This window comes from Microtus pennsylvanicus, chromosome 8, assembly GCF_037038515.1.
Source record: "Microtus pennsylvanicus isolate mMicPen1 chromosome 8, mMicPen1.hap1, whole genome shotgun sequence".
Lineage (NCBI taxonomy): Eukaryota > Metazoa > Chordata > Mammalia > Rodentia > Cricetidae > Microtus > Microtus pennsylvanicus.
In genome coordinates this window covers 38,839,349-38,864,625 of record NC_134586.1, presented here as the reverse complement: position 1 = coordinate 38,864,625, position 25,277 = coordinate 38,839,349, and the positions used below count along the sequence as shown (strand labels likewise).

The window sequence follows — 25,277 nt, the reverse complement described above, 5'->3', positions numbered from 1 at the left end:
CCATGCTCGCTACCATGATGATCAGGGACCCACCCGCTGAAACTATCAGCCCCAATAAACTCTTTCTTCTATAAGTAGCATCAGTCGTTGTGTCTTAGCACAGCAACAGACAAGTAACTAAGGCACAGTATGACTATAACGCATAAATTAATTCTATGTGGAGGGCTGTGGGTGCAGTCCATGGTATAGTACTTATACAGTGTGTATATAACTCTGACTTCAAGAAGCCTGAAAAATAATCATCTATAGAAAATATGCTTGAAGGGTATTTTGAAAATTCCACTGAAATACTCTCTCACACTCTCGTCCTTGCTTTTGCTCTTTGACAGTGCTGAGATCAAATCCAGGGACATATGTGTGCTACCACTGAGCTACATCTCTAACTCACCCTTTTTCGGTTTTGGGGTTTTTTTTTAGATAGGGCCTTGTTATATAGTTCAGACTGGCCTTGAACTGTTATCCCTCCTCTGCCTCCTGAATGCTGGGATTATGGGTGTACAGTAGCCCACAGTTAATTTCTTATTTGCACATATTGATTTCTCTTTTTTTTTTTTTTTTTTTTTTTGGTTTTTCGAGACAGGGTTTCTCTGTGGCTTTGGAGCCTGTCCTGGAACTAGCTCTTGTAGACCAGGCTGGTCTCGAACTCACAGAGATCCACCTGCCTCTGCCTCCCGAGTGCTGGGATTAAAGGCGTGCTGATTTCTCTTTTTTAACTTCTTTTTGAGATAGTGTTTCTCTGTGTAGCTTTGGCTGTCTTTAAATTCATTCTGTAGACCAGGCTGGCCTCAAACTCGCATCCACCCACCCCAGCCTCCCAAATTCTGGAATTAAAGGTGTGTACCACCACTACCATGATGTGGGAGTCCTCTGTTTTGTGTTGATTTCATTGGTTAAATAAAGAAACTGCCTTGGCCCTTTAATAGGACAGAAAATTAGGTAGGCGGAGTAGACAGAACAGAATGCTGGGAGAAAGAAGCCTAGTCAGGCAGTCGCCATGATTCTCCCACTCCAGACAGACGCAGGTTAAGATCTTTCCTGGTAAGCCAGCTCGTGGTGCTACACAGAATATTAGAAATGGGTTAGATCAATATGTAAGAGCTAGCCAATAAGAGGTTAAAACTAATGAGCCAAGCAGTGTTTAAAAGAATACAGTGTCCATGTAATTATTTTGGATAAAGCTAGCTGGGTGGCAGGAAGCGGCCCGCCGCTCTACACAACAGTACCAGGCACAATTGGATTTCTTAAAGCTGGGTATCCTTGGGCATGAGTAATCTACCTGTAATCTACCTTGTTTCTATAGCGGAGTTGATGATATAAATACCAACATTCAATTGGGGAAACGAAGGTTAGACTCATTCTTTTCCTTGATCAAAGTTGAGCCTTAAAAGACCTATGCTGGGAAGGTGGAAACTACTCTTCCACAGGACCTAAGTTCAATTCCCAGGATCCATATGGCAGCTCATAATTGCCTCTAACTCCAGTTTTAGGTGATCCAATGCCTTCACACAGACATGCATGCAGGCAAAACACAAATGTACATGAAATAAAAATAAATTCTAAAAAAAGAATTTTTTGAAATTGCACATTACACAGGCATTGTTGACCCCACCTTACCTCATGCACCTCATACTGATCAGGTGCCTTGGAACAGGCTGGAGGAGAGCAACTGTGCCCTGTTATCCTATTAAATTAAGTTCTCCCCTTCCAGGATTATCACAGTTTACTTCCTGAGCCCACACCACACACTGACTCCTAAGTCAAGCAAACAACTATTCTTTTCAGTAAAAGTACAAATGACAGAAGCACTTTATCTTATCCAATCATCCAGCCCTAGACTGCCCGTTCCAAATAACTCTGCAGCTCTGAACTCACCTCAACCCTAATGACCAAGCCAGTATCTTTCCCCAAGGAAGAGCTGCCTTTGCAGCCAGAGAGATAAGTCATACTAGGTCTGAACCCTGCTCTTTCAAAAACTAAATGCTCTAACACAATACCTGAATGATAAGCTTTCTTTCTGCCAGATAGGTATTAAAAACTTATCATGTGACAGTCACTGTACCACGGATAGAATAGTAAATACACAACTCAAAGCCAGGCATGGTGGTTCATGCCTTTAATCCCAACACTCAGAAGGCAGAACCAGGCAAATATCTGAGTTTGAAGCTAGCATGAAATGTAGAGGGAGTTCCAGGAGAGTCGGAAATACACAGAGAGACCCTATCTCAAAAATAAAGAAAACAAAACAAATAAATAAAAACAAAACCCATGAGGCATTCAACCCACCTTACAAAATGAAATCTAGCTAAGGCAAACATTCATGAAATACCTACACAATCATGACGATAGGAGAGGTGAGCAGTACAGAAGAAGCCACAAGATACCTAACACAGAGACAGCATGTCAGTCTGGATTGTGGGTGAGTGAGACAGGATATTGTCAAAAGGGCCTCCCAGGGGGAGTAGAGCTGAGATCTGACCACAGAGATGAAGGTGGGCATTCAAATCATCAAAGCAGGTGGGCACAGCAGCCTCTAGCCAAGAGCTCTGTCTGAGTTGTTCCTGAGATCAGTCCCCCCTCAACCTGCAGGGGTATGCTGAAACATTCTCTCACTCAGACTTTCCAGGATCAAAAACTGTGGGAAATTCCTCAAACCACTGACAAGCATTGCTGGAAGCCACAGAGGGCAGCTTGAAAAAAGCAGCTGGAATGAGAAGGAACAGCATCCACTACAGCGACCTGAGTGTGACAACCCACAACGAGCGTGGAAAAACTGGAACTCTTACCGCACAAACTTGACACTGGCCCCATCAGGCTTCCCTTCCTGCACAGAACCTCTAACTAAGGAGAAATCCTACAGGTAAAAACTCACCTGACCAGAACAGGAGGACAAGAGGGAGAAAGGGCAAGGAGGCGCTGAGCAAATCTGCAGAGCTACTCTAGACCAGCTGACAAGGAACAACAAAAGTGACTCAGGTTCAAATTCAGCCAAAGTTACTGTAAGGACAAAAAAGGGATGAGGAACCGGACAGAAATAAAAGCCACCTGGAAGATGAATGCCTCCTTTTCCCACGGCTATAACAAAATACTGACTGCTGGGGAACAGTTAAAGGAAACCAGTTTGGACTGGGAGTGTAGTTCGATGTCTGCCATGTAGGAAGCTCACTCCCATGTCACAAACGAAAAAGGGATGTTTACATAGTAATGATTCCACGCATGCATGTCTACACTGAGACCAGAAGCAGGTGCTTTCCCACTTGCTTAACATCTTCTTTCAGATCCAGTTTCTCACCAGCTTATCCATGTGGCTACGGTGGCTGCCCAGCAAGCCCCAAGAGTACTTCGCCTGCTTCCCCACTTCTGGAATTATAGGTATGTACAACTGAAGCCAGCTTTTTCACACGGGGTCCGGGAATCCAACTCAGGTCTTCGTGCTCGCAGGCAAGCATTTTACTGACTGGGCCATCTCTCCGGCCCAGACTAGCTCCTTTACAACTCTTACAAGAAAAGAATCAATCCCCTGGTAGGCAGCATCCCCAGCATCCCCTAATTACCTCCTAATAGGAAAGGTTAAAGTTTATCTTAATAGTGTACTTAAATTCTACCACTTCTCCACACTACCATATTGCAACTAATCTTCTAGTACAATCGCATCTAAACTATAGGAGAACAATAGCTCCCATGTGAGCTCTTACACATGCTCCAGTGCTTTCCCACACACAGAGACAACATGCTGTTCCAAAATAAAGTAAATAATATTCATAAAATTACAGACAAAAGAGCAAGTCATAATTCATAAACATACAGTTGCTAAAGTCAATAAAGCACTATAAATTAAACAAAAAGTCATTTCACAAATATTACTTCAGAGACCCAACAGAAAAAAACGAATAAAATTTTACCTTAAGGTAAAATAAAGATAAAGGTAATTCAAAAAACAGGTAATAATCATGATCAGAAGGTATGCTGTGATAGTACAGTGCTTGCTTAACAGCACAAGATTCTAGGCTTGACCTCACTACCACCCCCCAAAAAGTAAAATTATCTTACAAATAAAGGCTTGAAAAATGGGGAGGGAGCAGTAAAGGCACAGAACAGCACAATAAAAACAAAAACAATAACAAATAAAAAGTTTGGATGTTTAACCCACAATGCTGAAAATACAGCTTGAAAAAGCAAACCTGCACCTGAAAATACTGACCCCCAGTGAGCCGTGCCACAACACACGTACAGAGCGAACACCACACACTGAAAAGGAAAAAACACTAGAAGGCTCAGGCAAAAACAATAAGCAGTTTTCCAGGAAAAAGAAAACGTAGCAGACTTCTCAACATCAAGACTTTATTTCAAAAGAAAACAAAGTGTGTAAGACAGTCAAGAAAAACAAATGTGGACCAGATATTTCCTCTCCAGCAAAATTGACCTGAGAGTTTAGAAGTGCCTTAACAAGAAGCTGCTGCCAACAAACAGATACGAAGGAACACAGTTCCCACGGCCACTTCCTGAAGAAGCTAGCAGAGACTGAGCCTCATGAATCAGAGGGCTGAACACAAACTTCCTTTTAGAACTCAGTCTAAGGAGTTAAAAAGCAGAACGCACTCCATGTGGCGGAGTCCAGGTTTCAGTAACAACATAAAGTGGTCGGACTATCTTAGAGCTGGGGGTGAAGAGGAAACCACAAGGCAGGATCTGAGTTTGCTTTAACCTGTTCTCAGTCATCACAGAGCTCAGGCTGGCACTGATGTGTGATCCTGGATGAAGTCCTGAGTAGCTGTGGGCTAGACCCCTCTGCCCCTATCCTGAGAAACAGGATATAATACAGAACAGGCTAAGTTAAAAACCCAGAAATGAAACTATCAACATGAAACTGTGCGGTATCTTATTTAAACTCTGCTTGTTGATGAGGCAATGCAGCATCACTGAACACACACACTCACACACACACACACACACACACACCCCTCTATTGAGTTGCAGTTGTGATCTGAACAAAGAACATTCCTCTAGTCTCTTTGGCTTGAACACTTGCTCCCCAGCTGGAAGCACTGTTTGGGAAGCCACTGAGCCTTTAGAAGGTAGAGGCCTGCTGGAGGAAGTACAACATGGGGGCAGGTTTTGAGGATTTTAGCCTGGTCCCACGTGTTTTCTCTGTTTCCTGAGTGCGGATGCAGTGTGATCAGCCAGTTTCCTGCTCCCAGCCCACCATGCCATAAAGGACTCTTTCCTCTGAAACTTTAAGCCAAAATAAAGTCTTTCTCCCCTAAGCTGCTTTCTGTTTGGGCATTCTGTCCCAGAAAGAAAAGAGAAAATAGTACAGAAACCAGGGCTTCTTACAGCAAAGCTAATACTGGACTGGGGTGGGACAGATGCTATCATCAGAAAAAGTAAAGAAGCCAGAAAGGACTCCTAGGCTCAGTTCAAAAGGACCCAGAACAAGATTCCTTCATGGGCCAATGAAAACAACTTAAAATTAGACTGTGGGGATGGTTGCCCAGCTCTAAAAATATACCAAACCAACTCTGAATTGTACACTTAAAAGGTGAATGGTATAATATATAAACTACATCTCAATGCAACTGTTTAAAGCAAGCGGAGGGGGAGGGAACATAACGGGGCCTATGTGAACTTGAAAAGGCATCCTGTGCTCAAAAATAGCCGTGTGGCCTTCAAAAAAGATCATGGTTCCAAGTGAATGAAATATATAACATGTTTAAATCCATGAACTCTTTAAAATTTTTAAGTATAATACTTACATAGAGATAGATAGATAGATATAGTTGCATCAAAATTATATAGAACTAAATACATATATGCACAATGAATACACGTAAAATTGGTGCAATCAGCCAAAAAGAAGAGGTTGTATCACCTGTCACTTCTGCTGTGAACTACAGTTAAACAGGATAACATTATCTGGTTCCTGTGCTATAATTATAGCACAGGAAACTCAGTGAGGACGCACCCTCTTTTACAACTCCCTGTGAAAATATAACTATCATTTTTAATATATATATATATAACTATCTTTAAAGGAAATTTGGTTTGAGGTGTCTTCTGTTTCTTTGTTTGAAGTGGGGTCTTATGCAACCAAGGCTAGTCTTGAATTCACTATGTAGCCAAGATTAGTATTGATCTTCTGATGCTCCTGCCTCAACTTCCTACGTGCAAAGATCACAAATGTGTGCTAATATGTCCAACTTTAAAAAAAATTCTTATTAACAAGAAAAGTGCTATCTCTTTCTGTTTATCCTACATTGGAGCAATGGGAGCTCGAAAATCACCACACTGAAATATGGTAGGTTTGAACACCATGTGTATTTGACACTTGTAAAAAGTAAGGAAGGTAGAGACACTGAATAAATTAAATTGCATCAGATACTCCTGAAAACTCATACCCTGAAAAAAATAGTAAAATAAAAAGGAAGAAATAAAATAAAATTTTTATTCTTGTTATAGATTTCATTCACTTGGAATCATGATCTTTTTTTGAAGGCCACACTTTGTTATTTTCAAAAATAACAGGATGCCTTTTCAAGTTCATGATCTGTATTTTTTATGGTAGTCAATATAGGAGTCATTTAATATTTTCAAAGCATGCAATCATCTCTGACTTCTGAGAACAGTATCAGTATATAAAGAACAGATTTATAAGCAAAAAGGATATCCTTAAGATATCAAAAAGATTAATAAATTTATAGTTTACTCATTTATAGGACCATAAGATACTAATTTTTTAAATTTTCTTTAAATCAGAGAGGATATCAATTTAAAGATTGACTAAATGCTAGATTCATGATCTGGTGAAATAGATCAGTAGTAGAGAGCTTACCTAGCATGCCTGAGGCCCTCCATTCCATCCCAATCACCAGTCATCAGTCAGAAACACATGCATGTGCGTATACACACACACATACATACACACATGAGCATGCACTACTGACCACACACCTACCTGGTGGTATGTGGGGGTTATATGAAGCTAGCTACCTTTTAAGAGTAATAAGCAACCAATTCACTTCTTTCCATGTTTTATTTTATGTGTGTGGGGTTTTGCCTCCATGTATGCCTGTGCACTATGTATATGCAGTGTCCTACAGGGGCCAGAAGAAGGCATCAGATCCCGTCGGACTAGAGTTATAGACAATTTTTTAGCGGTGTGCTGAGAATTGATCCTAGGTCCTCTGGAAGAGCAGCCACCGAGCTACTTCTCTAACCCTCTAATTCTTTTGTTTGTTTGTTTGTTTTTTGAGAGAAGGTTTCTCTGTGTAGCCCTGGCGGTCCTGGAACTCTCTCAGGAGACCAGACTGTCCTTGAACTCACAAAGATCTGCGTGCCTCTGCCTGGGATTAAAGGCGTGCATCACCACGCCCGGCTTTTTATTTTTAAAGTTGGTAAAGGAGCTAGCATTTACCTACCATTCTTATGTAACCTGTACCAATGACTAAGAAAACAGTAAATGGAAGGAACTACCACTCTGTGAAAGGCTCTCCATCAATAAATTCACAATTAGGATCCCATCATCCACAGTCCCAGTGAATTCATGGACACAGCCACTAAGCACAGCATCAGCTGATATGACTAAGAGGATGGAGAAGCAGACACCAGCTACTTTATGCTAGAGCAGTGGTTCTCAACTTCCCTAAAGCCGCACCCCGTTAATACAATGCTTCATGTTGCAGTGACTCCACCATAAAATTATTTCATTACTACTTCATAACTGGAATTTTGCTACTGTTATGAACTGTAATTATCAGATATGCATATCTGACATGTGACCCCTGTGGAGCTCGTGACCCACAGCTTGAGAATGTGACCCACACCATGCTAGAGGAAGCCACCACTATGAAATTCACGACACAGGTACACCATGAACTTGGTCACACTTTAGAGCTCAGCTACCATCTGCAGGGAATGCAGACCAGAGACAACAGGTGAACTGTATTGCAGCCGTCAATCAGTAATTCAGACTGGGCAAATCTACAAGCCTAATGTTCTGTGGTCTTCGGAGGGTAAAAATTAATGAGAAGACAAATGCAGGATGTGATGGAAAGCAGATTAGTAATGCCTTGGACAAGCATTTCTTTAAATGGTCAAGGTTCACCGTAGGGTATACCCCGAGGTGATGAGAGGAAAATGAAAGGCAAGGAAGAGCTCACTTTCCAAACCAGGCCAGGGGCTCCTTTAGGAACACAATGGGTGTGATCAGTGGGACATACACAGGGGGTGGCTGGGGCAGGTAGCAACTCTAATTCCTGATCTGCGTGATGGGGCAAGTGTGCTCCAGCTTAGGATAAAGTAGTAACACAGTTAAATCAGGTGACTATCTGTATTTGTGTTTTACTGGACAATAAAAGAATAGGGAAATTCATACCACTAGAGCAAACTAGAATGAACAGAACACAATCCTGAAAACAAGCACATAAAAATAAATGCAGTTACTATATTTTTATCACCTGATACAGCTTCTGCAGGGTCCCTATGTTGTAAAGAAATTAACGTCAGGTGGCAAGGACATTCCAGAACTCAAATGAGCCCTTCTTTTGACTTGAGGCCTACAGATGCATGAAAGGTACTGTGACTCCAGGTCACTCCCACTGTCTCATCTGCCTCCTGAAGTCAACCTAAATTAATTTCACGGGCATCTCAAATCCTACCTTATGGAAATGTGACGTCTAGTGAGTGAAGATAAGTCAGGCCAACAAAAAGATGGGATAAAGCTCTCCCAGGCCATCAACAGACTCGCTTTACTCATCCAACCCTTTCAAAACAACCTTAAAAGGTTTGCTTTTCCATTATAAGCGTTTAAGCAGGAGGCCAAGCCTGCAGCCAGGTGAGAGGTGCTCGTCCTCATCCTAGCTACGAGCACACACACTTCACTATGACTCAGGGCACCTCTGCAGCCTAGCAATGCTCCACGTCTGCCTTCACGCCTAATGCATTAGTAATTCCTAAGAGACACGACGCCCTGCATCTGAAAGGCAAATTACAGAAACAGGAACAGATGGGCTCCTTCATCTGAACCCCGTATCTTAACACAGGAGCCACACCCGAAGCGGCTTGCCAGGTCGTCATCACAACCCTGAGCTGAACTCAGTCCCATTAGAGAAAAAAATGGAGGTGGGGAATCAGATTGTATGAGAGGCAATATTAACTGGCAATGAACAAACTGGAATTCAAAAGGATAATTACACCTTTTAAACATTTACTAAAAACAAACATGAAAAATGTCCTGACTCACCAGAATACAATTTTACAATTTGAGACCAAGACAATTTCATTCTCCCTACCCCAAGTTGTTCTACATTGGTTGGAACACAGAGAAAGCATGAGCCAGAAGGGGTCCACTTCTCAATGCTGCTACTCCCAGGAAAGGGCACAATGACACTAACACTTTAGGATGAAGTTCAAGCAGGACTTTTTTTGTTTTATTCTATGTGTGAAGGGGTTTGCCTGCCTGTAAGTCTGTGCACCCCAAGCATGCAGTGCCCGTGGAAGCTAAAAGAGGGCATCACACTCCCTTAAACTGGAGTTTCAGATGGTTGTAAGCCTCCATGCGGGTATGGGAATAGAACATGGGTCCTCTCTAAGAGGAACCAGTGTTCTTAACTACTGAGCTATCTCTCCAGTCCCCAAGCATGAATTACTTAAAGGGAACTTGAATAAAAGAGGAAGATTGGGGTGAGATTTCTTCATCTTCACCCTCCATATCTGTCTTCCTTGCATTGTTAGACTCCTCCAAGGCCCACTCCCTCTGTTTCCTGCTCTACAGTATCTGTCTACCATGTTGTGAGAACGCTCAGCTTCCTAGCTAACCTCGCTCTTTCTCTTGTTTTTACATATTCATGAGGCATAAATACAAACAAATATTTATAGACCTGCTAAACTGGTTGACACAGGAATTCCAAGTTCCTTCTGACACACAGTACTTATAGAAGCCTAGCCAATCGTCTCCCTGTATTCTCTCTGTACAAGATGTATACCCCTTCTCTAAGGACTAGTTACAGCCCCCACTTTTTATGGACAACCCCAGCAAAACAACTCCTTCCATGGACACGACTTTGGAGGGGGACTCATGAGTACTAACGAAGCTCTAGCTCCACACCAGCCCCTGCCAAGATCAAGACTTTGAAAACACAGTCTGCAACACTCACTTAGCCTCCATTCTAAAAACGGCTTCAAGTAAAACACATCCAAAGCACAGACTGGATTCTACTTAGAAGCATAGCGTCACTCCAAAGCACAAGCAAAAACTCAAAGCTCACCAGAAGTTCCATTAGACGCCATCCTGGGCTTCTATATTTTCAACCACAGAAGGTACCCTGACCCATGGGCCTGTGACTCAGGGCAAATCTACAGCAGGAGAATGGCTAGGCACCAGGTGGGAGAGGAAGGTGGTATTTGTAGTTTCTGATGAGACCCAGAGAAATAAGAGAGCCTCCTTGAGAATCACTTACTGCCTGGTGGATGTGCGCCTTCACTTGCTCACTCAGCATGCCTTCAAAGACAAAGGAGTCGCCAAACTTCTCTGCCTATAAGGAGGGTAAAAAAGAAAAAGCCAGAAAAGGTTAGAGTCATGGGCTTCAAGGGTGCCATTTTTTTTCCCACAGAGCTACTATGGTAATTCTTCCCATCGAAGAGGACTCAGGTTTTCCCTATGACTTCCTGAACTACTCAGAAATGACTCAAAAGCATCCAATTTCCTGTCAGACAGGTTTATGTCACTTAGAAGACAGCTCTCACATGAGGCCTGGTTAGCGGATAGGACTGCAGACTAGAAGAGACTAGATTTTGAGAAGATGAATGCCCTGAGAAGAAACATATTTCTCCCGATATTGTAAATAACTCTGAGAAATGACAGAATTAACTGTATATGATATTACACAAGCAGCTGTTTGTCCACTGCCCTGCTCCTAAGATCTACCTTAAAGAATTAAACAGCACCGCTTGCTGATTCTCTGATACATTCCATGTGTTTACAGTTGCCAAGGGACCAATCTAAGCATCAGGAGGAATCTGCACTTAAATCATTTTTTGACAGTGCTATCACAAATCTTCATTAATATCTGCCCCAAGAGTGGGGCCCTTATACCTTTAGTACCTGTGACTCTACTGCTCTACCTTGCTTCTTACGTTGCCAACTGCTCTTACACATCCGTGAAACATAAGGACTCATCTCCCTGGGGCTCCCCAGAGCTCCCCAGAGCTCTGTGCCTGCTTATGCGAACTTCTTATACTAGGCCAGCCACTCTGCAGCTTGTGCAGCTTCTTAAAACTCAGTCTGCAGCTCTCCAGCCCCAGAGATTCTAATCACGGGAGCTGAAAGGAGGCCAAACAAGATGCCTTGTTAAGTCCGGGAGTTCTAGCACACCAAGCTCAAGAGAAACGCAGGACTGGCTGTAAGCAGTCCCTTCTAGTCTTCTCGCTTTAACCATGACCAGTTCTTGGAATCCCCCTCCCAGTCTCCCCATCAAGGCCTGGCCTATCCTCAACAGATGAAGTTAACTGAGTCCTGAACCCTGTACATCAGGCCTTACAAGAGCCTCTAGTCTGTTTTTATTGATTAGATATGAATGTCTTCTTCACCTCTGACGGTATTTGTATGATCCTAGCAATACCACGATGCCCAACAACCCAAGTCACTTATTCATTCAACATATACGACACCTACCACATGCCTGGTCTAGGGCTAAATCAGGGATTACTGTTGTCGGTATTTCATAGTCACGGACTCTGTCCTTTTTTACATTTTTACCAACAGATATTAATTCTATGTAATAAAGGATTTGATGATGGTATTTTCATACGTGTAGAGAAAGCACTTGGAGCCTATGCACTCATTATCGTCTTATTCCTTTCCTCCTTTCTATAATCATCCTCTCCTTCCCATATAGAGTCTTTTCTCCATCCCTGTCCCCATGTTGGGGAGGGGGATAGGCGTGTGTGTGGAGGGGGTGTATCCAAGTAGGTGTGGGGGGGAGGGGTGGAGATGGGGTAGAAGTGGGGTGGAGGAGGTGTATGTGTGTTCCAGTGAGTTTAATTATGGGTGCTTATAGAAACTTGAGTAAAAGGTTATTTAGGAGCATGGGTATGTGCTCTTGGCTATACAGGAAATTGTAGAAAATGGCTCTCCCTTTCCCAGTGAGTTCTAACTCAATATAAATTCTCAGGGAGGGATGATCTCTGCTCTTAAGGGCTTAAATGTGAGGGCAGAGGTAAAAGTCACGCTGGAAAAAAATCATAAGAATAATTAATACTTAATTCTGCTTGTATAAGTTAAAACAGTTAACAGCCTCCTGGTAGAGAGAGTAGAAGGCTCCTTGAAAAAGGGACAATCCAGCCAAGCAGAATGAAGCGGCAGCAAGTCATGCAAGAAGAGACAAGCAGGGGGCTCTGGTTCCAAGCAGAGGGAACTAAAGGCTCTAAGGTGGAAGGATGCATCATCCTCAAGAACAGAAACAGAGTCACCGGGTGAGAACGTGGTGAGGAGTGGAGAATGTGTACAATGAAGTTAGAGATATGGGAGGGAAGTCTGAAAAATGCCATGCGAATAGGAAACGCTGTGCTCAAGGCAAGGAGTCTCATTCTACTGTGCCCTCCACCGTCCTGGTAGCATGAAGCTGAGACCTCCACGGAAAGAGAGGTTCATAAGACAAAACCAATAGGATTACCAAGACAATTACTTAAAATTAGTGCTGCAATGGTATGTGTACTTGTATAATAAATAACATCAAGTCAGGTTTTACAATTCTCATATTTCAAGGCGGGGATGAATGCAAACAGCACTTCAACCGCAACAACATGACAGACAATGCCTGGCTGTGACTTTCCTTGGTGATAAAGTCCTCTGTCCATTATTATCATGGCTCGTTGTCTATGTCCTGAGTGAATGTAAAGATTGCAAATATGGAGACGCATTCTGAGATATCTCACATTCTCCTCTGCTGGAGGCTGGGGAGGCAGAGCTAGGTTTATCCCAGGCTCACCAGCCAGCCAGTCTAGCCAAAAGTGCTACCTACAGGTTCAGTCGGAGACCCTTTCAAAAAATAAGGCAGAATATCAGGCAGTTCACCACCACTAGTAATTCTAAGTCCAGCAGATCCAATGCCCTCTTCTGACCTCTTTGGTCACATATACATACATTCTCTCTCTCTCTCTCTCTCTCTCTCTCTCTCTCTCTCTCTCCCTCTCTCTCTGTCTCTCTCTCTCTCTCTCCCTCCCTCCCTCCCTCCCTCTCTTCTCCCTCCCTCTCTCTCCCACACACACAAGTACATACATACATACACACAAACTTTTTTAAAAACAGTAATATAGAGAAGATAGAGTAATAATATAGAGTAATATAATATTGAGGAAGATATCCCGAGATTAACTTCTGGATTCTATAATACCCACATGGGTGAATGTACCCACATCCTCACGTAGGTACACACATAAGTACATACAAAAGTACATACAACCCACCACTATCACCACCCCCCACATAGACTTTTTCTAACAGATTATGAATTAAGCTAAGAATATGAACAAAAAGAATTTTTGCTTTTGCTTTTGCTTACTACAAATATCTACAAACAAGATTCATGACCATTTCGTATATTTTAGGAAATTCCAAAGAAATGAGACAGTGCAGAACTGAATCTGAATGTTGTTTTGCTTTTGGCATTCACCCAAGGGATTTTTTTAAATTAGAAAAAAAAAGAGTTTAAAGTGGGGACTCCATAAACTGAATAAAAGGGTAACTTTTTGATGACATTTTTAAAAAGATAGGATTTAGGAAAAAGTACATTTGAGAGTCTCATCGAAACACTGCCTTGCACTATGATTCAGTGACCCCTGGAAAAGGGCTGAAACTGACCCCAGAAAAGAGCTCTGAGTCACTAAGTACTAGAACAAAGCCACAACAATGAAAAGCTGCACTTGGGCACCTGGGCACCCCCATGAAGTGTGTAACGCTTGGGGAACAGCAGTCTGTGGTGCACTGAGAAGAATCACCTGCTGGCTGTGTTCTCAGAAAGCCTAGAGAGTAGCAGCCGTCTGCAGTGGAATAAAACACTACCACAATACAGCATACGGGTTAGCAGCAAAGGTTCTGTGGTCCATACCATGCCTGATTACAGTCACTGACTGGCAGTATGATTGGGATGAATCAGGTCTGATTCTCAGCTTGTTACATCACAATTCTAGGCACAAAGTAAAAGTGTCCAGAGTTCAGTGTTTGTAGTAACTAAGTCCTTCTTGGATATTCTGGATAATGGCAAGTTCTCCCTCCCATCACCAAGCCCATTACCTCTGTCAAATAACCAGTTGAGTTCACGAACTTCTCAAAGTCAGCATTACTGACTTCATAGGCATCCATGTAAAAGGCATCAATGGTGACTCTCCTGGCAGGGGCTTCTCCATCCTGCCTGATCTGAGGATCATCAGTCCCCATTGTAAACACTCCAGCGGGAATAGGGACCATCTGCAGTGAAAGGGGACACACAGGGCATCATGCATCAAAAGCAAAGTGTATTTGTAAAGTTCTCAGCACACAACAAGCACACACTTCTTAAAACCCCCACTACAGAAACCTCTGCAAAACTAGTAAAATCAAAGGCCTGGAACATGGCTCAAGGGTGAAGTGCTTTCTGCACAACGATAGGGACCGGAGTTTGGAACCAAACAGCCACATAAAAGCTGGACATGGTGGCTCAGATCTGTAACCCCAGTGGTGGGGGTAATTCAGGGTCAGAGACAGGAGAATCCCAGGGGCTCAGGAGTCATCAAGTCTGGCTGAATCAGTGATCTCCAGGTTCAGTGAAAGACTCTGCCTCAAAAAAATAAAGTGAAGAAGCAACTGAGAAAGATACCTAATGTTAACCTCTGGCTGCCACATGTGCATGTATTTATGAGTGGGCACATGCAACAAATCACACACACAAACACACACACACACTCACATACACAATTTGTAAAAATCACTCCATATGTCAATGACAATGGATCACAAGTTATAGAAAGAAGGAAAACTTTTTTTGAAAAGTGGTCTTTCTAGTTGAACTCATAACAAACAGATTTGGACATGCAAGAAGACAGTCCTGGGGAAACTGTGGCTAAGCATGAACTGTGGAGATAAGGGAAATCGGAATTCTTTATTTTTTAAGATTTACATCTTTTTAATGTATGTGTAGGTATCTGCGTCTCTGTGCCTATGTGTGTATGCTCATGTGTGGGGGCACTTGTTGGGACCAGAAGAGGGTGCTGGATCCCCTGGAGCTGATATTACAGGTGACTATGAGCAAGACAGCCCACCTGGTATTCCAGGCTCAGCAGGTGGAGAGAGAGGATCATTCCCAGGTGTTGGATTAGGTTTCTGTCCTGCCCAGCCCTGTAGCTGTTCAGTCCCAAAGAAACACAAGAGGTCTGTATTAATTATAAACTGGTTGGACTATTAGTTCAGGCTTCTTATTAACTCTTACATCTTAAATTAACCCATAATTCTTGTCTATGTTAGCCACTTGGCTTGGTACCTTTTATCAGTGAGGCATCCTTATCTTGCTTCCTCTATATCTGGGTGATGACTGCAGACTGAGCCTTTCCTTTTCCCAGAACTCTCCTAGTCTGGTTGCCCTGTCTATACTTCCTGCCTACTGGCCAATCAGTGTTTTATTAAACCAATACAAATGGCAAATCTTTACAGGGTACAAAACCATTGTCTCACAGTAGTACCCAGGAAATGCTTGCTCATAAGACTAGACATATCAGATAGCTCTGGGTTTGACTAAGATGCTCAGCATCCATGAATACAGTGGGAGAGCAGTAAGAGTGATAACCAACTTCAACCTCTAGCCTCCATACAAGACGAGCATGTGCTCACACACTGCAAATATGAATACCTACACACACACACACACATTAAAATTCAAAAATAATAAAATGTTCAAAACAACATAATCCAAAGAGTCTGAGAGTAGGTCTATGGTAGCCAGTGGCTATGAGGAGGCAACAATGGATACAGTGTGTCTTTGGAGATACTGAAATATTCTGGAATAAGATTGCACTAACAATTTGACTTCAATAAAAAATAAAATTACTGAGTTATACACTCCAAGAGAGTAGATTATATGATGTATGAACCATATATTCATTAAAACTAAGCCCTCAGTTGGGCAGTTGTGGAATAAGCCATAAATCCTAGCACTCAGAAGGCAAAAACAAGAGAACCTTTGAGTTCAAGGCCAGTCTAGTCTACAGAGTGAGTTTCAGGACAGCCAGGGATACACAGAGAAACCCTGACTTGATATATATAGATTCTCAACTATACCATCTGTCAGAACACTCTCTATAGACACAAGGCATAGCTTTAAAATCATAAGAACAAAAAGTCAATTTGCAAGCCTCTCAGATTTTGTGAACTGTCAAGTCTCTGACCTAGAAGCAAGAGTTCAAATCAAAGAAAGAGAAAATAAACTCAAAGATGTTATTAGTTGGAGGGTAAGCACTTCACAGTAAGCATAGAAGAGTTAAAATCCAAGGATTACTCTCCTTATATCCCATGCCTTCAGATTCGCTCAGCCAGAGGTTACTTCCTTCAGTCATGTGCATAAATTTTCCAGTCTCAATGGTGCTATTTTTTTTATTTTATATGTATGAGTGTTTTGGCTGCATGTATGTCTGGGTACCACACCACATGCATGAAGTGCCAGGGCCAGAAGAGGGTGTCAGATCCTCTGTAACAGGACTGTTAGCAGCAACATGGCTGCATGGGAACCTGTGTCCTCTACCAGTGTATCAAGTGCTCCTAACCTCTGAGCCTTATCCCAACCCCACTGGTACTGTGTTCAGCTGATTTGTATCAAATGTGGTATTTGTCTGGTGTATCAATCCAGTACTAAAAAAATAAACCCTGAATTCCTCTATCTCCAAATCCAAACATCCATAGGTCACCTGGCCTGGTTGGTCCTCCTAGTATCTCTCCCTAGTATCTCACTCTTCTGTCCCAGGCAACTGCAGTACCCTCACCAGGACCTCCCTGGCTCCGGTCTCATCTCTCATTACCCATTCACATCTCTCCATTCCTGCCACCCATTTATGTCACCCAGTCATTCACTTATCAAGGATTTGGATCCCAGTTGAGCTTTCTGAAAACGCAGCAGCACAACTTTGTCACAGAGAAAAACAGAAAAAAACTAAATCACCAGTAGTGTATTGTTGAAGCTTACGGTAGGCCATGCAGAAACAAAAAGCAAAGCAGACATAAGAAGGTAAAGAGGAAGCTTTTAATATGGCGGCATGGGGCAATCTCACCAATACAGAACTAGGGGAGAAAGGTGGGGTGCATACAGAGGAGGTGACATTGCCCCATATGTAAGAAAGAGAAAGTTAAGTACAGGTGACTTTGGGGTCATGGATTTTAAGATTTGCTTGCCTTTGGTTGTCTGGAGGGGAACAGTATAAGTGAGTAGACATGTTTCTCACTCTACACCCAATTCTTTTTAAATTTTAGAACCATATATATGTAATATTTTTTTAATAATTCATGGTGGCCCACACTTTTTATCCCAGCACTGTAGAGACAGAGGTATATAGATCTCTGTGAATTCAAGACCAGCTGGATCTACATAACAAGTTTCTGGAAGGCCAGAGCTACACAGTAAGACCTTGTCTCAAAATCAATACATAAAGAAATTAATTAATTAATCAACAAACTGAAATATCAGCCTATCAAACCCACTTTTTTGTTTAAAACTGTGTAGCGGGGAGTGGCAGGCTGCATTCCGCCCAACTCCCAGCCACCTGGCTGGCTAGCTTATACCCCGAAATAATTACACGGAAACTGTATTCTTTTAAACACTGCTTGGCCCATTAGGTGTAACCTCTTATTGGCTAGCTCTTACATATTGATCTAACCCATTTCTAATATTCTGTGTAGCACCACGAGCTGGCTTACCAGGAAAGATCTTAACCTGCGTCTGTCTAGAGTGGAAGAATCATGGCGACTGCCTGACTAGGCTTCTTTCTCCCAGCATTCTGTTCTGTCTACTCCACCTACCTAATTTTCTGTCCTATCAGGGCCAAGCAGTTTTCTTTATTAATTGACAAATGACCTTCCTCCATCAAAATTGTGCAGGACTTCCATCACATTTCAGGGTGCAATACCAAAACAACGGACTCTAATACTTATCACCTCTTACTTGTACTCGCTGAATAAATTCTGTAAGACACCTTGTCTCTTTATAAATTATATCACTGCCAGGCGATGGTGGTGCACGCCTTTAATCCCAGCACTCGGGAGGCAGAGGCAGGCGGATCTCTGTGAGTTCGAGACCAGCCTAGTCTACATAGCTAGTTCCAGGACAGGCTCCAAAGCCACAGAGAAACCCTGTCTCGAAAAATAAATAAATAAATAAATAAATAAATAAATAAATAAATAAATAAATAAATAAATAAAATCACTGTTCAAGGATCACCTCCTTCTCAGGCCTCTCCTGCCACACATCCTTCTCTTAGCTGTGTTACGGCACCTCACTCTACTTCCTCTGATGACATCTCTATCTATTGTGATATCTCTCTGTCCTCTCTCTCTCTGAATCACAAACACACAAGTCATCTTGTTATACGTTTTCTTTTTTAACTTTTTAAATGCTTTATTTACCTGTACGATTGTGTGTACATTTGTAGGTATGTGTGTCTATGTGTGCACTTGTGTGTGTGTGTGTGTGTGTGTGTGTGTGTGTGTGTGTAAAGATAGGCACACACATGTAGATGTGTTTGTGAAAACTAAAGAACCACCTTGAGTATCATCTTCAGGCCTGGAGCTCACCAGTTTGGCTAGACCAGCTGATTAACAAGACTCAGGTATCTTACTGTCTCTGTCTCCCCAGTGCTGGAACCAAAATCACATGGCACCACACCCAGCTCTGTATGTGGGCAATGAGGATCAAACTGTGACTTCATGCTGACAGGGCACCACACCCATCTCTCTACGGGAGCAACAGGGGTCAAACTGTGGCTCCATGCTTACAGGTCACCACACCCAGCTCGAACGTGAGCAATGAAGATCAAACTGTAACTCGGTGCTTTCAGAGCAAGCGCTTTGCCAACTGAGTTCTCCTCACAGCCTCTTCTGTTATGTTTCTCCTTACAGTATCTTAGGCTCCTTATGAACAAATTTTCTCTCTCTAAACCTCCAGCACACCACATGGCACAAGATCCACAGGCAAAGGGCAAATGATCTTCACTGACTGAACATGTAAGACCACAAATATGAGGAGTAAGCTACTATTTGAATTATTTATAGGCAAAATGATCAAAAGTCCATTTCATTTGTAAGACCGTCTCAGTCATGAGCTACATGTATGGATCATAGTGAAATGTGTAACAGTCTTGGCTCAGGGGCCAAACTAGATTTGCCCATTATTCTTAATACCATAGCATCTGGGACACAGTTTCTACAGTCCTTATGAGAAAAGTGGGATTTTTAAAAACAGTAAGTAGAAAAACTTAAGATTTCAAACAAAAGTCTCAAGAGTAGCCTTATAGAAGCCAGATAGATGGCTCTGCAGTTAAGAGCACATACTGTTCTTTCAGAGGATCAGAGTTCAGTTCCCAGCACCCACGCCAGGTGGCTTACAACCTGTAACTCCAGCTTCAGGAGATCTGACACCCTCTTCTGGCTTCCTGTTGTGTAGCAATTTCTTCCTAGATTAAAACCTTCCACCTTGGAAGGAGGCGTCTTACAATACAAGATGCTTACAAAAAGGTGAAACGGGGTCTTTTAGGAGGAGATAAAAACATTCCTTCCTGCAGGGAAACTCATTAAGCCAACAAAGAAAAAAAGCTGATGGAAGTCCTTGAACTAACCAGATTCACAAGGTCCCTCTCTCCCTAGCACACTTAAGCAGTAAGAACGGCTAAGAGAAGCTCTCAGACGAGCTGATCTGTCTGGAAGAAGCAGACACCAGCCAACGCTCTCCAAGCTGATGAACTGCATAAAGGCTGTGCAGTGTGCTCCAGTTTCCAGCTTGTGTGAGCTGTCGCCCATGCTGAGGGGAACTTTGTTGATGCAGCTGTCCTTGGGTCATTTCTGCTCCTCTAAGTAACCTCTATGCACGCTCCTGTGAGTAACGCCGAGGTGGAATTTGGTGGCATCCTTTCTCTGGCCTGTCACCAGCTCTCCATCTAGGGTGAAGAGATGTTTGCTTACATCTCTCTAGGAATAGTGTCACAGAGCCCTTCCATGGGCCATGCACTCACATGCGCATTCTACACATGCACATAATTTAAAATAATGTCAAAATAGTCTCAAAAAGAGCCTTAAGAGCTCCTAAAGGTTTCATAGGGAGCCGTATTTGATGCTGTCATCACAGTCCTTGAATGGGCAAGAATATCATGAATTCAAGGTAAGCCTGGGTTATACAATCAGCCCCACCCCCATCAAGAAAAGGTTTCATAAAGGAGTTACAGGAAGTGGGGAAAGGGGGTAGAAGCAAGTTCACAGAAGACAAGGTCTTGCTAGAAGAACAGCTTCATGTCCCTCAGCTCAAACACACAGCCCAACAGAAACTGTGCCCAACAGACTTCTACAATTCCTAATTAGTTCTCAAACTCTTCTCCCCCAGATGAATGCTAACAATGCTACCATCGTCACAGCTTGCACTGTGAACTCCTGGCCTAATTTCTTTTCCCTCTTTGATTAACCAACAGAGATAGACAGTATTGAATAGGCCAAGTTTCCGTCCTGAAGGATAGAGCTAAAAATAGCTCTAGACTACTCTAAGTAGATCACAATTTCTAACTTATACTAATCAGACCTTTTGTCCTACAAATGTAAAATGTTCATTCTAGTGAAATCCCGCACATCCAGGCATTTCACTCTTCTGGACCAGAGGTCAAATTAAAAGAGTCCAATAATCCATTCTTCCCTGTGTCTAGAGGTGAGTTAAAAAAAAACCCTGGTGCACCATAGTTTCTGCCACAGCCACTTAAGACAACCTATAGGGGCTTGAGAGATAGTTCAGAGGGTGAGGCTAATTATTGCACGAGCATGGCAAGCTGAATACAATCCCTAGACCCATGTAAAGGTAGATAGAGAACTAAATCCTTAAAGTTGTCCCTTGACCTTCAAGGAAGCAATTACATAATTGCACACACAAGCTTAATAAACATATTTTTTAAAGACTGGAGCATAAGGCAGTTAAAAATCATTTCATTATCACAGAACTGTTTAGGCCGCACACCACTATGAAGTGCAGTGAGCAACTGCTAGTTGCCTTACCCAGCATCTATTCCTCTACATGCAAGAAGCATCTGGAGTCTCCTTTGAAAACTCCCTTCTCAAAACCACACTAACATATGTGGCCCATGCAAAGATGGATGACTCAACTACACGTCCTATGGCAAAGGCCTGTGTTCTGCATGCATCATGTGTCATGAACCAATGAACACGACAGCCAGGCTTTGTGGAACCAGGCTGGGTGGAGTTTATTAGGTAAAGAGCAAGCTTTTAAAGCATCAGATCAGAAAAACTATCCAGCAGAGACTGACGAAAGTCCCAGGCACCAAAAAACTACCTAGAGCCTCTGATCCACAAAAAAAAAGAGTCCAAGGCAGAGTGCTTTCTCCTGGGGGAGGCTTTCCATTAGCCACACCCACCACAAAGCCAGGCTTTGTTGTAACATGGGATAAATAGTAACTGAGTCTACCGTTTGGGAAGTATCTCAGAGCAGTGTTCAAGGACACAATGTTTCATCCATCCTGGGATAAGGGATCTTAAAGAACACTTTTAAGACAAACATGCTTCAGTTAATGTGGGGCAGCCAGGCTCACCTCCAGAGCCAATTTCTCAGAGAGTTTAAATAGCATATGACAATTTAGTAATATAGTGTATGTATTACAACCTGGCAGATCTTGCCATTCTTCTGACCACAAAGATTCAACTAGGAACCAGACCATTGCTCAAAATTCACCTAGGCACTTTTCCTGGAGCTACCAAGAAGGAATTTTTTCTCTTCCAACTGGTTTGGGAGACAGAAAGTTGTCGAGAAACAGAGTCAAACTAAAATAAAATGACCTAAGGGACAGCCAAGAGATGGGCCTGGAGATACAGACTGATGCCCTGAATCAGCATGCCCATTCTTGAACTTCCCAAGTATAGAAAAGCCATAAATCTCTCTTCACTTTAAGCTACCTTGATTCACTTGGTACAGTTAGAATTTTGTTTTGTGCATTAAAATGAGATAAACAACGCTTTTGGGGGACTCTTTTTCCATTTCCTTCCTTCCATTCCTTGAACTCAACATTAAAACCTCAGGCAAAATAAATCTGTATGTCACCAGCTATGTTGGCTACATAAGACCCATGTAGCCCCACCACACACAGACATCACTCCTAGGTGGTATACCATTCAGATCTTGTCCCGCACTAAGATTTGACTCTTGAAGCTTCAGTTGCCTCACCTATGAACTAGAAGATGATGCACCGCACAGGATTCGTGGGAAGGTGGATAGAGTAAAAGTAGATGCTTACAGGAGTTTCTTGGAAAAGTAGACTGTAGGTGAGTTTAAGACAGTGCTGGAGACTCAGTCTCCACAGGTACTAAAACAAAAACTAAGAATTCATACAACTTTAAACTGTTAGCTCTACACCAGGAGAGCAGGATGGAGGAAGGGGGAAGAGGGCAAAAAGAATGGACAACACTCTTCAAGCCTCAGTAATAAACACAGCCACAAAACCCTGCCCACCTCCCGTTGGGGAGGAGCAGGAAGAAGGGGGACTCCTGTCAAAAGGGATCTTCAGCTGTGTGACTTGGGGTGTGATTAGACCCTTACCAGACCTTCCTGATCACCCCTACCCTGGCTCATCCGGCCTCATTCCGGTACCCGGCGGCACCCACACGCCCCGAAGAATGGAAGGCGCACCTTGGTGAGCGCGAGCGGTCGCGGGGCCGAGGCCAGGCCCGGGGCGTTCGCCTCCCGGGAGTAGCGCTGCGCGGCCGCGGAGCTGCCGTGGGCCCCAGGCCGCTGGGCCGCTCCGCAGCCGCACGAGCCCGCGAGGGACGCCGCGCCATCCCCGGCCCCGGCCTCTTCGCTCCGTGCTGCCCCGAACGCCAGCACCAGCAGCCAGAAGACGCGAGCTAGCCCGGTGTAGCATCCGAGAGGTGGCCCTGGCGCGGGCGCAGCCATGTTGTTCCGCCAGTCATGTGACCGACTGTGTCACGTGACCTGCCCTGCTTCAAGCGCTGGCTTTGACTGCTAAGGAATAGACTGAGAACCCTTCCAGGTAAGTTAACCTGGGACTTTACAGCTAATGTTAAAAGTATGCAAAGCACAACAAAATTCTACAATATTCAAGGCCTTCCGCGGACAATGTACCCGTCTCTTCATGGTTGAAAAATGATATTCATCTTCATTCAGCATTTGCTAAGCACTAGTAGTATATTAAATAAATACTTTATTAAAACAGCAAAGACAAAAAACCTTATTTAATCCTCATGATGATTCTGCAATATTGGAATGACAAAACAATTAAGTGACCTGCCCAAATCAAGTATGATCTAAACCCAAGAAATCTTACCAGAAACCCTGAGTTTTAACCTTTATAAACAAGTAAATGGACCCAAAAAGGAAAATAAACATGCTAAAGGACAGTACAGCATAGAATAATGGAAATCTAGGCTATGGGATGTGTACAGCAACCCTTCTCTGGGCTGGCGGTGGTGGCAGAGGCAAGCAAATCTCTGTGAGTTCAAGGCCAGCCTGGTCTACAAGAGCTAGTTCCAGGACAGCCACCAAAGCTACAGAGAAACTCTGTCTAGAAAAACCACAAAAAAAAAAAGAAAAGAAAGAAAAAGAAAAAACGAACCACAAAACTTTTTCTCAAAGCCGGGACCACAGACCAACAGCAAGAGCATCACCTGGTAATGTACTAGAAATACAAGACTTTATCAGAATCGATGGAAACAGAATACAGCAATCTGTTCACTCTGTCTCTGTCTGTGTGGGTAAGGAGGAGGAGGCGGGTGTGTGCCAAGGCCAGAAGAGGACATCTGGTGTTTTGCCCTATTACTCTCTGCCTTTGAAACAGTGTCTTTACTGAACTTGAAGCTAAACTGGAAGCCAGGAAAACCCAGGTGATCCGCTAGTCTCTAGCTCTTCTCAAAGGAATGGAGTCTCAGGCTTAGGCAGGGCCTAGGTTTCTATCGCATGCTGGACATTCCCCAGTCCTGTCTCCCATACTCCTTTCTACTGCTTATTTTAAAAACACTACACATGTATGTCCTGACTAATCTGGAACTTACTGTGTAGACAAGCTGGACTCAGACTTTCTGAAATCCTTATTCCTTTGCCTCCCAAGAGATGAGAATACAGACATACACTCCTCACCATGCCCAGGTAAATCTTGTGTCTTAACGAGTTCTTTAATATCCCGATGCATTTAGGAGATGTCATGGGATTTTGTTGTTTGTTTTGACAAAGTCATGCTACATAGTCCAGGATGGCTTTGAACTGATGATCCTGCTGTCTCGTCCTGCAGAGGGCTTGTATTACATACCTATGCAACCATACCTGGCTCATATTAAAGTATGCTAGTGACTATTCTACGGTTCCATCAGCAAATAGATTGTAAGACAAAAACAAAAGAAAGATGAAAGGGGAAATCTACAGATTCTTTGAATAGACACAACAATGGCTTGATGTGATAGTAACTACTCTTAATATCAGGTATTCCATAGGAGGATGCCAGAGTCAGTAAAGCCCAAGAGCTTGGGGAGGAAAGGGTTTATTTCAGCTTATAGTTGCACGTCACAGTCCCTTTCTGAGGAAAGTCAGGGAAGGAACTTGAAGGCAGGAACTGATGCAGAGATCATAATGAAGTGTTGCTTACCAACTTGGTTGCTCATGGTCTGCTAAGCCTGCTTTCTTTCTTTTTTTTAATTTTAATTTTTTTTTGGTTTTTCTAGACAGGGCTTCTCTGTAGCTTTGGTGCCTATCCTGGAACTAGCTCTTGTAGACCAGGCTGGCCTCGAACTCACAGAGATCCGCCTGCCTCTGCCTCCCGAGTGCTGGGATTAAAGGCGTGCCCCACCACCGCCCAGCTAAACCTGCTTTCTTATAGAACCCAGGACCACCAGTTTAGGGAGGGGCTGCTTACGTAAGCTGGGCCCTGCCCTGTCATTCATCAATGAAGAAAAATGCCCTCAGTCTTACCTACAGGCCAATCCTATGGAAGCATTTTTTCCTCCAGTAAGATTTCCTCTTCCCAAATGACCCTAGCTTGTGTCAAGTTGACATAAAAACTGG

At 43.1% G+C, this 25,277-nt stretch overlaps 1 protein-coding gene across 1 annotated transcript in view; it reads right to left on the bottom strand.

The window, feature by feature from the left end:
* Sumf1 (sulfatase modifying factor 1) overlaps nucleotides 1–23,165 on the bottom strand; it is a 92,262-nt gene extending 69,097 nt beyond the window's left edge. Inside the window, exons 1-3 of the mRNA XM_075983291.1 lie at nucleotides 22,896–23,165; nucleotides 14,285–14,458; nucleotides 10,452–10,526 (exon numbers count right to left, since the gene is read on the bottom strand). Coding sequence (XP_075839406.1) covers nucleotides 10,452–10,526; nucleotides 14,285–14,458; nucleotides 22,896–23,159 — 513 coding nt within the window. The 5' untranslated portion in view covers nucleotides 23,160–23,165. The remainder of the gene's footprint in view (nucleotides 1–10,451; nucleotides 10,527–14,284; nucleotides 14,459–22,895) is intronic.
* Between the last annotated feature and the right edge of the window lie 2,112 nt (nucleotides 23,166–25,277).